This window comes from Quercus lobata, chromosome 3, assembly GCF_001633185.2.
Source record: "Quercus lobata isolate SW786 chromosome 3, ValleyOak3.0 Primary Assembly, whole genome shotgun sequence".
NCBI classification, from domain to species: Eukaryota; Viridiplantae; Streptophyta; class Magnoliopsida; order Fagales; family Fagaceae; genus Quercus; species Quercus lobata.
This window is the reverse complement of record NC_044906.1, coordinates 14,549,446-14,564,146: the sequence shown is the minus strand read 5'-3', so window position 1 is coordinate 14,564,146 and position 14,701 is coordinate 14,549,446. Positions and strand designations below refer to the sequence as shown.

The window sequence follows — 14,701 nt, the reverse complement described above, 5'->3', positions numbered from 1 at the left end:
GTTTTCTCCCCCAAGTTGAACTTGCCGACAACCACCTCATTTAGCTTCCCATAGAAAGAGTCAAAAGACTCATCCTCACTCATTTTAAGCTCCTCAAACCGAGTGGTCAGCATTTGCAACTTGGTGTCTTTCACTTTCTTCGTGCCTTCATAGGTGGTTTCCAAAATCTCCCATGCTTCTTTGGCAATGGTGATATGAGAAATCCTGTGAAATTCATCTGGAGACACACCACAGAAAATAGCATTGAGTGCTTTACTGTTAGCATTAGATGCAGCAAAAGCTGCCTTATCCCAAGTGGATTTGGCTGCCTCAGGTCTGGTCCAACCAATCTCAACAGCATCCCAAACAGATTCATCAATAGAACACAGAAAAGCTCTCATGCGAACCTTCCAAAAAGCATAATTACTACCATCAAAATATGGAGGTGCATTTAGGGATTGAGACCGATCCATCTCAAAAGGGAGTCAAGGATCACACAATGATAATGAAACCAATAACAGTATACCCGCTCTGATATCAATTGAAAGTTCAAAAACGTGTATAAACACCTTTGAACGTTTAGACCCCCAAATTACAACTTAACCAATTCAAGCAATATGTCAAACAACTAGTGTGCGGAAACTTAACATATGCTATAATATGGAATTGGTAAAAACTATCTAAGCCAAAACAAAATATAATCCACAGCAGATAATAAAAAGGCAAAGATAGAGAGGAAGGAAGATGCAAACACAAAGACAACACGCGATGTGCTATCGAAGAGGAAACCGAAACCCTCGGCGTAAAACCTCTCCGCCGCCCTCCAAGCGGTAAACAATCCACTAGAAAATACAGTTGGGATACATGGACAGCAATAGACCCTCCAAGCCTAAGCTACCCAGTGCACCTAAGCCCTCCAAGCTTCTTGCTCCAACGAGGTTGCGCCGAACCTTTTTCTTTTCTAGCTTCCCGGATTCCGCTACTAGACCGTAGCATCAACCAATGAAGATTGGTTCCTTCCTAACTGCTTCCCAGAAATCCAATCAGCTGTCTCACAGTGATGATGATGGTGAGACCCAGGTTTGGTATAATGCCTCTCAAGGATTTGACAATGGAGAGGAAGAGAGTTGAGGAATTTGAAGAGACTCTAATGTATAGATTGTGGGTGAATCAATCTTGTTTTTCTTTAGGGTTTCTCTCTCAAAATTCTCTCTGGAAGCTCTCTCACAATCGTGGGTAAAAGGGGTATTTATACTAGAGTGGGAGAGGAATGTGAAACGTCAGGTTTTACAAAACAGGGGTGGCTCGCGGCTTGACCTCGCGACTTGACTAAGTCGCGAGATCCAGTCGCGAGATAACCGTATGGCCAATTGTCCTGTTTTGTCCTGTAGTGCTCCAACTTGCATGACTGTTCACCTTCCAGCATGCTTGGCACGTGTGCTGCGTCTGGCGGCTTGCAGCCGCGAGTCACCCGCGAGTCCCAGCTGCGAGTCTCTGTTTTCTTGCACACTCTTGAGCAATCTTCACTCTATCTCACTCACTACCCTTACATCAAACCCACCTAAATACAGGGTTACTAAATGCTGAATTACAAGAAAATTTGGCACGGAATAAAGCCAATTAGATGGTTGAATAAATTCAACCTTACATGAACAATAAAGGGAATAAACAATCTTGGGCACATAAATGAAAAGAATTACCATCTCGTAAGAAGTATAGAATTTTACTCAAAGCAAATATACCACTCACATAATGACTAGTGATAGGTTAAAATATAAAAGTTGTCTTTGATCTTGAGAAACTAAATAACCTTCACCCAGACTTTGGAAGCAGCTCTCGAATATTTTCATCTACTTGATTAGACAACAGCAAGTCAATAAACATGGCAGCAATTGTTGTGTTTGCTGAAAATCCCTTGTCAACCATCATTTTGAGATATTTCATTGCCTTTGCTATGTCACCATGTTGCAATAACCCTTGGATTAATATGTTGTATGTGTGATGGTTAGGTGAACAACCGTTGCTATCCATTTCCTCAAGCAACTCACCCGCCTCATCAATTAGTTCATTCTTGCAAAATCCATTGATCATTATAATGTAAGTCCGAACATTAGGTTGCAACCCTTTTGCAAAAAGACCGCTAAAGATTTCTCTTGCAGTTGTAAGTTCCCCAACATTGCAGAAACCATCAATCAAGATGTTGTAAAACATAATATTGTGGTCTAACTTTTTTTCTTCCATCTCTTGAAACAATGCCATTGCCTCAACAATTCGTCTATTCTTACAAAATCCATCTAACAAGATGTTATAGGTTTGGGGATCTGGATGTTGGCCATAAGCTTGCATCTTATGGAATAGCTCCTGTGCAGCCTGGGGTCTCTCCACTTTGAAAAACCCATCGATAAGAGTGTTGTAAGTCACAACATTAGGAATCACTCCCTTGTTGGACATTTCATGAAAGATACACATTGCCTCATCAATTTTTTTACTTTTGCAATATCCATTGATCAATATGTTATAGCTAATCACATCGGGTGAACAACCCTTCTCAACCATCATATTAAATGTCTTAACTGCCCCATCCATTTGGTTTTGCAAACAATAACCATCAATCAAAGAATTGTAAGTGACTTGGTTAGGATCAATGCCTCTTTGAATCATCAGTTGAAAAACTTTTTTTGCCTAACTCAACAGCCCTTCCTTGCATAGTGTGTCCACCAGTATGTTGAAGCTTTGCACATTTTGCATGATCTTCCTTTGTTCCATCTCATTCAACAAGGTCGCAGCCTCCCTCCACCGGCCAGAATTGCAAAGTCCTTGAATTACACAATTGTAAGTGACAACATCTGGCTGAATGCCTTTATTCATCATTTCAGACAAAAGGTTCAAAGCCTCAGTTACCAATTTGTCCTTGCATAAACTGTCAATGATTGTGTTATACAGCTCCACAGTTTGTGCAAAATTCCTTTTTTCAATCTTCCTGAGCAACCTAATAGCCACACCAGTCTGGCCAATCTTACACAGACCATTTACTATTATTCCACAAATAATTGCATCAGGTTGGTACCCTTTGTTCTCCATTTCATCTACCAACCTCACAGCTCCAGGAATATTACCTTGAAGACAGAGACCATTAACAAGAGTGTTTAGAGTAATTTGGGTAGGTTGATAGCCAAGTTTCAAAATTGTTGCTAAGACAGAGAACCCAAAATCGACCCGCCTCAAACGGCAGTAGCAATTAATCAAAACAGTGAGAGTATAAACACTGGGAGAGATTCCGAATGATTCCATTCGTTGAATTAGAGAAATGCTTCATTCTTGCAATCGCACCCAACAATTGATTAAAATTGAAAATGTAAGGCAAAGGGTGCATGTGAAGCATTGTATCAAACAGACCTAAGGCATGATCAAGATTCTTAAAGGTTCCAGATTTGCAGTGATCTCTCACAGATTTCAACAACTGATTCCGTTTCTGATATGGGTTTTTTGCATTTTCTCTAATAGTAGAACAATAATGAGAAGTAAAAGCACGAAAATGGAAGGCTTACTCTAATAATCAAACGATTGCTTATAAAAAGAAGAGAGGATGTTGATTTACCCATTTCACAATGACGACACACAGTCTCAGCTACACCAACTCGGGTCAGGTTTGGTTTCGGCTTAGCTTCGAAAGGAGAAATTATGGTGGTGGAGTGGCAGATCGGAGAGCGAAGCAAGGAATTCGAACTTCGTTCAGAGCCCTTTTTCTCTTTTGACGAGAAGGTAGGTATATGATGTTTCACTTTCACCTTGTTGGTGTTTCTATCTGTCTAAAAAAATTAATTATATGTGTTAACCGGCTAGGTATTGCACGGGGTGCAAAACCTAAATTCTCAGCCATAGATTTAATCTAATGGCTTAAATCTTTGACACCTCACCAAATAACAAAAAGACTATTTTACCCTTAAAAAATTTCACAGCCCAGCCCACCCACTGTTTCAGCCCTGACCTTTTCTTTCACTTCCTCCATACAAGTCTTTATCCTATCAGGTTTTGTCTTATTAATTTTATTTTAATAATAGTATAATACTTAGCCATCACAAGTTCACACCAAAAGAAAAGGGAGACATAAATGTTCATTCTTGTTTGCATTGGATTCTTCGTGTTGTTTCAGGTTCCTTATACAGAATAATATTCATAAAAAAAGTGTTTTAATATAGGAACTTTCTTATAAAAAAAAATGGACAATAAGGAATAAACCAAAGAAGATGATTGAATTAATAAAAAGATATTTCACCTAGTTGGGGTTTCTAAGCCCAATAAAAATGTGAAATTTGTCTTAAAAAATGATATATGTTAAGTTCATTGATCATATCCCTTGTCTTAAACCAGTGTTGATAAATTTTTTTCATCGTAAAGGACCAAAATAGAGTAAACCGGATTGGACCAAATATACTAAAGAAGACCAAATTGGATCGAAATAGACCGATATGAACCGAAGTGGACCAAATAGATCGAAATGGATGGAAGTGGACCGAATATACCTAAGTAGACCAAAATAAACTGAATCAGATTGAATTAGATCAAAATGAACCAAACTGGACCAAATGAACTAAATTAGACCAAATAGACCAAAATGGACCAAACTAGAAAAAAAACTTGACCAAAGTGGACCGAATCATGAGCCACCCAACCACTTTTTTTTATTTATTGATTTGTTATTCTAATTTTTTAATAATATTAAATATATTAACCGATTAACATTATACATTCATATTGAATAATTCTTTTTTCTAATAATATCTTGAACAATTTTATATATTTAATATTATCAAAAAAAATTAGAGAAACAAATTAATAACAAAAAAATTGAGTCCGACTATATGTGATTATGAACAATTGATTTCAATTGGTTATAATTATAATCTATTTGAGATTAATGACTTGTCATAATTTAATTGCCTAATACTACATCTTATAATAAGGTTGCAACACTTGATTAATTAAATAATCAAACATTAATTATTTAATGAGTAATTTGTGTAATTATTTTTTTAATTGGGGTAAATTTGGAACTAATTAAGTCTGAAATGAAGTGATTAGAGCCTATTGATGTTAATTGGAAACTAATTTGGGGCCTATTAATGTTAACTAGCTTGTATCCCGTGCTTACGCACTGAAACATTGAACTATAATTGAAAAGGGAAAATTGAATAATTGTGTCAATATTTTTGTAGGATTATTATTATTATTATTATTATTATTATTATTATTATTATTATTATTATATTCTTGAAAAAATATTGATTACTAATAATATCGTTGCTGTTGTTAATATTTGAATAACAAATGTGGGACCTAACTTATATTTCATCAATCTTTCACTACTATACAGATCTTTGTATACAAAAATAAGATAAACATAAATTTGCTACTATACGAATCTATTTATTTCAAAATAAAGGAAACACAAAAAAAAATAATAATAATCAAAGCCGATGGATCTTACTCCATAGACTTCTTCACTCCAAGAAGATTAGATTTCTTCAGTCTTCACTCAAAAAAGATTAGTAACGACTACTTCTTTTACTCCTCCTTTCGAGTTTGTCTTTAAAGTCTCAAATAAAAATGTTAATGCCACAGAGAGTGTGAATAAACACATCCTTTAAAAATACAAAGAGTTCTACCACTTTTTCAGCAATATATTGAAAAAAATTTGTCAACCCATTACAATAATATATTTATTTGAAATATAACAATGGAAATTGCTCTAGAGCTGCAAAATTAATTTTGATGAATTGCAAACTAAGTCAAATTCTTAGCTGCAACATTAACAAATTGGTAACACAGTAGATATCCATTTCAACTTTAAAAAAAAAAAAAAACAAAAAAAAAACAAAAAAAAAAACAAAAAAAAAAAAAAAAAAAAAAAAAAAAAAAAAAAAAAAAAAAAAAAAAAAAAAAAAAAAACAAAAAAAAAACAAAAAAACAAAACAAAACAAAACAAAACAAAAAAAACAAAAACAAAAAACAAAAACAAAAACAAAAACAAAAAAAAACACAAAAACACAAAAACAAAACAAAACAAACAACCAAAGAGTTATCCAACAGCCTAGAAAACAAAAGGGATAATAATGATTTCAAGCATTTTCTTGTGAATTGAGGTTAGTTTGTATAATAAAAGAAAATGATAGGATGTAGGAGTAAAAGTGTAAAACTATGAAAACAAATATTTCTGTAGGCCATCCAGACCTCTGCCTCTTTGATGTCTCTATCCAAATATTGAAACAAAAGTGGATATCTGTAATATTGGCCAAAAAAAAGAGTGAAGATCAAAAGTTGTTTCGTCTTTGTACCATCACCACAATAGGCGGTGATTGTTCCATTTTTTTCAACAACGGAACCATTTTGAAAACAACATAATTAGTAGCCAAAATTTTTTATAAACAAAAATCGTAGAAAAAAAAGTGGCAGATCAGAATAAGCACCTCCAATTTTCTCAGGGAGACTTAGTCGCCTACGTGTTGTGCTGACCTTGTGTAAAAGTTGAAAACAAATTGTTATTGTGTTGCCTTACCATACTATGGTTAAGGCTCATGAATTTAGAATTATCTCATTTACAGGGTTGTTCTGTACAGATACACATGAAGAGTTTTGTATAAACATAAAGAGTTTGAAATTTAAATATATACAGAAGCTAATGAAGAGTTGACCCTTTCTCTTATCTCTCTCTGTTTTTTCCCTCTTCTCTAGAGTTTCATTCAAGGTTTGTTTCATTTGACTCCTCGGTTTTTGAATTCAATATAAATACTTTGCAACAAAATTAAGAAAAATAACAAGATAAGTGGCATAAAATTGACTCTCAATTTGGATTCTAATTGAATTTGGCACAAAAATCAAAAATTAGGTGGTACATGTGGCACAAAATTAAAAATCTAATTAAATTTTCTCTGAGTTTTACATTTATATATATATATATATATATATATATATACTGGTATGTAACCCATGCAAACACATGGATACATTTAAAAATATAAATAATTAGTCAAATTATTATTAAAAAATAGCATGCAACACATCCATTAATGCATACATATAGTTACATTTATTGAATTTTCTCCGAGTTTTACCTATATATATATATATATATATACTGGCATGTAACCCATGCAAACACATGGATACATTTAAAATTAAACACAATTTTTATTATAAAAATATAAGTAATTAGTCAAATTATTATTAAAAAATAGCATGTAACACGTCCATTAATGCATACATATAGTTACATTTATGATTAAACATAATTTTTATCTGTGGGGTCATGGGCCCAAATCATACAATTGGGTTTTGGGTTTTGGCCGAGAGCATGAGAAGTTCGAATCCGTGGAGGAATATCTCCTCGGATAAGCTAAACGCAGATCAGGTATAGATCCTAATGATCAAAGTGACCTTCCAAGAAGTTCTAGTGATAGGGACGTGCACCATAAACGCACAAGAAAGATGGGAACCCAAAAATATCTAAAGGAAAGCTGCTATCACAGCATTGAATGTCCTGTAGCTAATTCACTGGCCGCATTAATGAGGAAGTGACCTCTGAACAGTACTTTTCCAACCTTATAACCATCCTCCAAAGACTTCTAGAGGAGTTTGATGGGACAAGTATCAGCTTAAACCATCAACTATCCACGTGTAGGGTAAAGATGAAAGAAGAGATGTAGTATAAATGAGAATAGAGACCCCAGAGGAAGGGGACGGGGAAAAATAGAGGGAGAAAGCACAGTAGCACTCTCAAACAACTCCCATAACCATTCTCATTCAATATATACCAGAACAGAACTCCTCGGATTGTGCCGAGGACAGATTCTTTTAGATAGACTTGGTTCATCTCTGTTTGATCATCATGAAAACCCGTTCTAACCGTTATTCATGTAGTAAAACCTAGCTCTTTGACCCACTCTCTATAAATTTATTGTACTGGGTTCACTAGGCCAAGATCCCATACATTTTGGGCTTGAGCTGAAAAACGTGTCCCTACATTATCATAAAAATATAGATAATTAGTCAATTTTTTTTTTTTAAAGTAAACGTATGTAATTAGTCACATATTAAAATTTTTACCTAAATTTAATAATACTTATGATCATTTTTTTTCTAATTTTTAATAAGATAGAACGTGTGGTAATTTTTTGTTATGTGATGATTTTTATTGAGTATATGTGATTGTTTTTTTATTTATTTATTTAATTTTATTTCATAGCTCATTAATATTAGATTTATAATATTTTGCACTCATTAATTCACTTGATACAAAGATTAAAAAACTTAGGTAGACACATGACACAAACTTAAGTGAATAATTATAGTGTGGTTCTCGCATAAATTTAGACACAATTTTTGTTATAAAAATATAAATAATTAGTCAAATTATATATATATATATATATATATATATATATATATTTTTTTTTTTAAAGTAAACGTAATTAGTTACATAATATAATTTAATACTACTTATGATATTTTTTTTTTTCTAATTTTTAATAAGATAGAACGTGTAGTGATTTTTATTGAGTATATGTGATTAGTTTTTTATTTTAAATTTTATGGTTCATTAATATTAGATTCTTAGAATTTTGCACTTATTAACTCACTTGGCATAAAGATTTGAAAAACTTAAATGGACATATGACACAAACTTAAGTGGATAATTAATTATAATGTGGTCCCCGCATAAATCTAGACACATGACACAAAATTGGGAACTCTAAATTGGAATTCAAATTTGAGTTTTTCTTAGGTTCACCTATTATTACATCTATAGAAGTATATGTGATTGTTTTTTCTTTTTTCTTTTTTTTTTTATTTCATAGCTCATTAATATTAGATTCTTAATATTTTACAATCATTAACTCACTTGATACAAAGATTAAAAAACTTAGGTGGATACATGACACAAACTTAAATGAATAATTATAGTGTGGTTCTTGCAAAATTTAGACACAATTTTTATTATAAAAATATAAATAATTAGTCAAATTATTTTAAAAAAATATCATGTAACACATGCATATGTATGGATACATTTAAATTAAATACAATTTTTATCATAAAAATATAAATAATTAGTCAAATTATTTTTTTTTTTTAAAGTAAACATAATTAGTCATGTAGGGACACGTTTTTTAGCTCAAGCCCAAAATGTATGGGATCTTGGCCTGGTGAACCCAGTACAATAAATATATAGAGAGTGGATCAAAGAGCTAGGTTTTAGTGCATGAATAACGGTTAGAACGGGTTTTCATGATGATCAAACAGAGATGAACCAAGTCTATCTAAAAGAATCTGTTCTCGGCACAATCAGAGGAGCTCTGTTCTGGTATATATTGAATGAGAATGGTTATGAGAGTTGTTTGAGAGTGCTACTGTGCTTTCTCCCTCTATTTTTCCCAGTCCCATTCCTCTGGGGTCTTTATTCTCATTTATACTACATCTCTTCTTTCATCTTTACCCTACACGTGGATAGTTGATGGTTTAGGTTGATACTTGTCCCATCAACCTCCTCTAGAAGTCTTTGGATGATGGTTATAAGGCTGGAAAAGTACTGTTCAGAGGTCACTCCCTCATTAATGCGGCCAGGGAATTAGCTACAAAACATTCAATGTTGTGGTAGCAGCTTTCCCTTAGATATTTTTGGGTTCCCATCTTTCTTGTGCGTTTATGGTGCACGTCACTATCACTAGAACTTCTTGGAATGTCACTTTGATCATTAGGATCTATACCCGATCTGTGTTTAACTTATCTGAGGAGATATTTCTCCTCGGATTCGGACTTCTCACGCTCTCGGCCAAAGCCCAAAATCCAATTGTATGATTTAGGCCCATGACCCCACAATAGCCCCTCAAAACTCCGATTTTTTCCTATCATCCAAGGAGAAAAGTGGGGTTTTGAATTTTTTTAAGAGTTAATTCTACTTGATCCCTTGATTTACACCCGTGGGAGTGCCATTTTATGCACCCTATATTTGTACGGTAAATTGCTCCTTTCAAAGCTACCAATCTGTGGAGTTGGTTATGATCTTGGGTTTCTCTTGACACTTTAGTGAGAAACAAATAGATAACATAGAATGTTAACTGCCCCACATCATCTGGTCCGAGGACCAAGGCATGACTAAGGCTCAGTTTAAACACTTGTAGAGTTGTCATGGAGTGTTAACTTCCCTCATCATCTAGTCCGAAGACCGAAGCATGATTGAGTTTCCGTTTAAACACTTGTAAAGATGCCCTTGAGTGTTAACTTCCACTTAACATCTGGTCCAAGGACTACAGGCATGACTAAGTTTGAGTTTAAACACTTATAAAGATGCCCTCGAGTGTTAACTTCCCCTTAGCATCTGGTCCGAAGACTACAGGCATGACTAAGTTTGAGTTTAAACACTTATAAAGATGCCCTTGAGTGTTAACTTCCCCTTAGCATCTGGTCCGAGTACTACAGGCATGACTAAGTTTGAGTTTAAACACTTGGGAGAGTTGTCATTGAGTGTTAACTTCCCTTAGCATCTGGTCCGAGGACTACAGACATGACTAAGTTTGAATTTAATCACTTGGGAGAGTTGTCATTGAGTGTTAATTTCCCCAAATCAAGAGGTCCGAAGGACCCGACATAGCTAAGGTTCTGTTTAACCACTTCAAAAGATGTCAGTGTGAGTTAATTTCCCCAAAGCAGGAGGTCCGAAGGACCCGACATAGCTAAGGTTCTGTTTAACCACTTCAAAAGATGTCAGTGTGAGTTAATTTCCCCAAAGCAGGAGGTCCGAAGGACTCGACATAGTTAAGGTTCTGTTTAACCACTTTAAAAAAATGTCAGTGTGAGTTAATTTCCCCAAAGCAGGAGGTCCGAAGGACACGACATAGCTAAGGTTCTGTTTAACCACTTTAAAAGATGTCAATGTATGTTAATTTCCCCAAAGCAGGAGGTCCAAAGGACCCGACATAGCTAAGGTTCTGTTTAACCACTTTAAAAGATGTTAGTGTGAGTTAATTTTCCTAAAGCAGGACGTCCGAAGGACCCGACATAGCTAAGGTTCTGTTTAACAATTTCAAAAGATGTCAGTGTGAGTTAATTTCCCCAAAGCAGAAGGTCCGAAGGACCCGACATAGTTAAGGTTCTGTTTAACAACTTCAAAAGATGTCAGTGTGAGTTAATTTCCCCAAAGCAGAAGGTCCGAAGGACCCGACATAGTTAAGGTTCTATTTAACCACTTCAAAAGATGTCATAAAGTGCCAATTTCCCCAAAGCATCTGGTTCGAGGACTCAGGCATACTAAGGTTCTATTTGAACACTTATAGAAAGATTAGAAGATATCAATATATACCTTCCAGAACTAGCCCCACTGCGGAGCCCCTTTGACTTGCTACACCATTAACATCCATGCTCTGTGTTGCTGTCACTTCCTCTAATGGAGGTTTAGTGAACTCGACCACCAGATTCGCGAGGACTTGGCCCTTGACAGAGATACAAGGCATGTACTTGATGTTAAAAGCCCCTAGAACTGTGATCCTACCATACTTAACCGTTACACTCACTATCACACAAGCTTTTCCCACAGACGACGCCAATTGTAGGGACACCTTTTTCAGCTCAAGCCCAAATGTATGGGATCTTAGCTTGGTGAACCCAATACAATAAATTTATAGAGAGTGGGTCAAAGAGCTAGATTTTAGTGCATGAATAACGGTTAGAACGGGTTTTCATGATGATCAAACAGAGATGAACCAAGTCTATCTAAGAGAATCTATCCTCGGCATAATCCGAGGAGCTCTGTTCTAGTATATATTGAATGAGAATGGTTATGGGAGTTGTTTGAGAGTGCTACTGTGCTTTCTCCCTCTATTTTTCCCCGTCCCCTTCCTCTGGGGTCTCTATTCTTATTTATACTACATCTTTTCTTTCATCTTTACCCTACACGTGGATAGTTGATGGTTTAGGCTGATACTTGTCCCATCAACCTCCTTTAGAAGTCTTTAGAGGATGGTTCTAAGGCTGGAAAAGTACTGTTCAGAGGTTACTTCCTCATTAATGCGACCAGGGAATTAGCTACAGAATATTCAATGCTGTGGTAGCAGCTTTCCCTTTGATATTTTTGGGTTCCCATCTTTCTTGTGCGTTTATGGTGCATGTCCCTATCACTATAACTTCTTGGAAGGCCACTTTGATCATTAGGATCTATACCCGATCTGCGTTTAGCTTATCCGTGGAGATATTCCTCCTCGGATTCAGACTTCTCATGCTCTCGGTCAAAGCCCAAAACCCAATTGTATGATTTGGACCCATGACCCCACAAGTCACATATTATAATTTAATACTACTTTTGATAATTTTTTTTTCTAATTTTTAATAAGATAGAATGTGTAGTGATTTTTGTTGAGTATATGTGATTAGTTTTTTTATTTTAAATTTTATAGTTTATTTATATTTGATTCTTAGTATTTTGCACTCATTAACTCACTTGGCACAAAGATTAAAAAACTTAAGTGGACATATGACACAAACTTAAGTGGATAATTAATTACAGTGTGGGCCACATAAATCTAGACACATGGCACAAAATTAGGAATTTCAATTTGAGTTTCTCTCAACTTCACCTATTATTATATATATAGATATATAGGATGTGCTGAAATTATTTTCCAACAAATGACCTCTGTTCACCATTTCATTGATATTTCTCAAAATATTTTGAATTTGTACGCCAAAACTAGACATTTAGGGTTTCAATTTGAGCACAAGAATTAGATAATTCAAATCTGAATTGAGACAAATATAATTTTTCGAAGTTAGTTCTAAAAACTGTTATAGGAGCTACCGGAAAAATCGAGAATTTAAACATTTTTCTTACTCATCACTCCCACCAACCCCCAAATTTAATGCACCAGCTTTCCCCAAAGTTTGAAATAGAGTCTAGGTTCATTATTTTCTTTGATCCTTTGTCAACCCTTATTAAATGTCATTCTATTCATATTTTTTCCACCACTACTCTATAAACCCATTTTTTTCCTTCATTCCAAAGATAGAGAGATCTTAATGTTAGTTTCAAATTTGAATCAATAACAATTAAACACTTATGATTTGTTGTGAAAATATTGTAGACGTAGCACTTCTCATGTTTAGATAAAAAGTGTGCTAATTTAAATAAAAAAAAAAAAGTTTCTCGGATAATTTTAAAATTTTTTTTGTTAAATTATAATTTTAACCCTATTTTTTTATTTTTTTAAAAGAAAAATTACCTAATTAGATTAATAGTATTTCTCTTTTTTAAATTCATGATTAAATCCTAAAAATTAAAGCAAAAAAAAAAAAAAAAAAAAAGCCAGTATTTTCACTATTCACTATGCGCCTCTCCTAAAATTGTTTCTCTATCGCTAGTGAAGGTTGGTTGCCCTAAACTCTCCTAGGCTGTAGAACCGCTGTCCCTCTTTGAAGGTGCTGCTTTGTCCCTTAGGGTAACAACGTTACACTAAGGTTTTGTTGTGGGTTTTCTTCTTTGAGGATAGGGAAACACTTATCATCTCTTGCACCATGGAGGATCTCACTGTACAGTGGAATGGGCTCTCTCTTTCGCACAGAGAAGGACCTAAGTTCCGGTTACACTCAAATTTGGCTTCTGCCGAATATACTATTACTGCAAAATTTTTGACGAAACGAGCTTTAAACACTGATGCAATTGCAGCAACTTTCAAGCCGTTATGGCGATCCAAAAACGACTTTAGGGTGAAAAACCTTGGCAACCATGTTATCTTATTCACTTTTGACAATGAGGAAGAGGTGGATACGACTATGGCCAACAAGCCGTGGAGTTTTGACAAGCATCTTATGGTCCTACAACGATATGGTAAGGACTCAATTGTGGAAGAACTATCATTTAATCTTACTCATTTTTGGGTGCAGGTACATGGTATTCCTCTGGGATATATGAACCCGACAATGGCGACAGGAATTTGTGAAACCGTAGGGAAAGTTATCTGCCACCCAAAAGTGCCCATTGAAGATGGGGGTGGTTTCATGAGAGTGTGGATTCTTATTGATATATCTCAACCCTTATGTCGAGGAAGGGTTATTTGCCTCGAGGATGATAAAGAACTATGGGTTTCTTTCAAATATGAGCGGCTGCCCAATCTGTGTTATTGGTGTGGGCGTCTAACACATAATGACTGTGATTGTGAGTTGTGGTTAGATAGTGAGGGTACACTTGAGGAAACAGATAAGCAGTATGGTTCTTGGATACATGCTCCTCCCTTTGTAAGCTCGTGCAAGGCAGTGATTACAGTGCCGAGTTTCTACGTCAAAAATAAGGACATACCAAAAGGAGGAAAATCTGATGGCTTTTCACGGCGGCCGCCGGCGATAGATAAGCTATTGAAACATACACAGGGAGCCTCTCAGCCTAATCAAGAAACTACTGAAATGGTGGAAGCAATAAATGAAATTTCAAAAAATTCTTTCCTTACACAGAATGGTCGAGCTGGCCATGATCAATCAGGTCTAGATTTGGCGCAATCACAAGTTAACATGGAAACGTTGGAGAAACAAATTGAGGAAATAAACCGAGAATTATAGAGGTTTGACTTACCTGGGAATAAAGTGCATGAGCAGCCTATGGATACTGAAGATACTTCCCAAAATTATATCCCTCCTCAAACAAAAATATCCTTCCACAACCCTCCCTTTACTCCCCATTCCT

General features: G+C 35.0%; 2 protein-coding genes across 2 annotated transcripts; both read right to left on the bottom strand.

The window, feature by feature from the left end:
* Window positions 1-1,791: 1,791 nt before the first annotated feature.
* On the bottom strand, window positions 1,792-2,640 carry LOC115980394 (putative pentatricopeptide repeat-containing protein At1g12700, mitochondrial). The gene has a single exon (XM_031102643.1). It carries the CDS (start codon window positions 2,638-2,640, stop codon window positions 1,792-1,794), a length of 849 nt encoding a protein of 282 aa, XP_030958503.1.
* A 21-nt stretch (window positions 2,641-2,661) lies between these two features.
* LOC115980393 (putative pentatricopeptide repeat-containing protein At1g12700, mitochondrial) lies at window positions 2,662-3,270 on the bottom strand. The gene has a single exon (XM_031102642.1). It carries the CDS (start codon window positions 3,268-3,270, stop codon window positions 2,662-2,664), a length of 609 nt encoding a protein of 202 aa, XP_030958502.1.
* Window positions 3,271-14,701: the final 11,431 nt, after the last annotated feature.

Excerpts from the sequence above, each read along its gene's own strand:
- LOC115980394 (XM_031102643.1), bottom strand. The coding sequence starts at position 2,640 with ATGATTCAAAGAGGCATTGATCCTAACCAAGTCACTTACAATTCTTTG.
- LOC115980393 (XM_031102642.1), bottom strand. The coding sequence starts at position 3,270 with ATGGAATCATTCGGAATCTCTCCCAGTGTTTATACTCTCACTGTTTTG.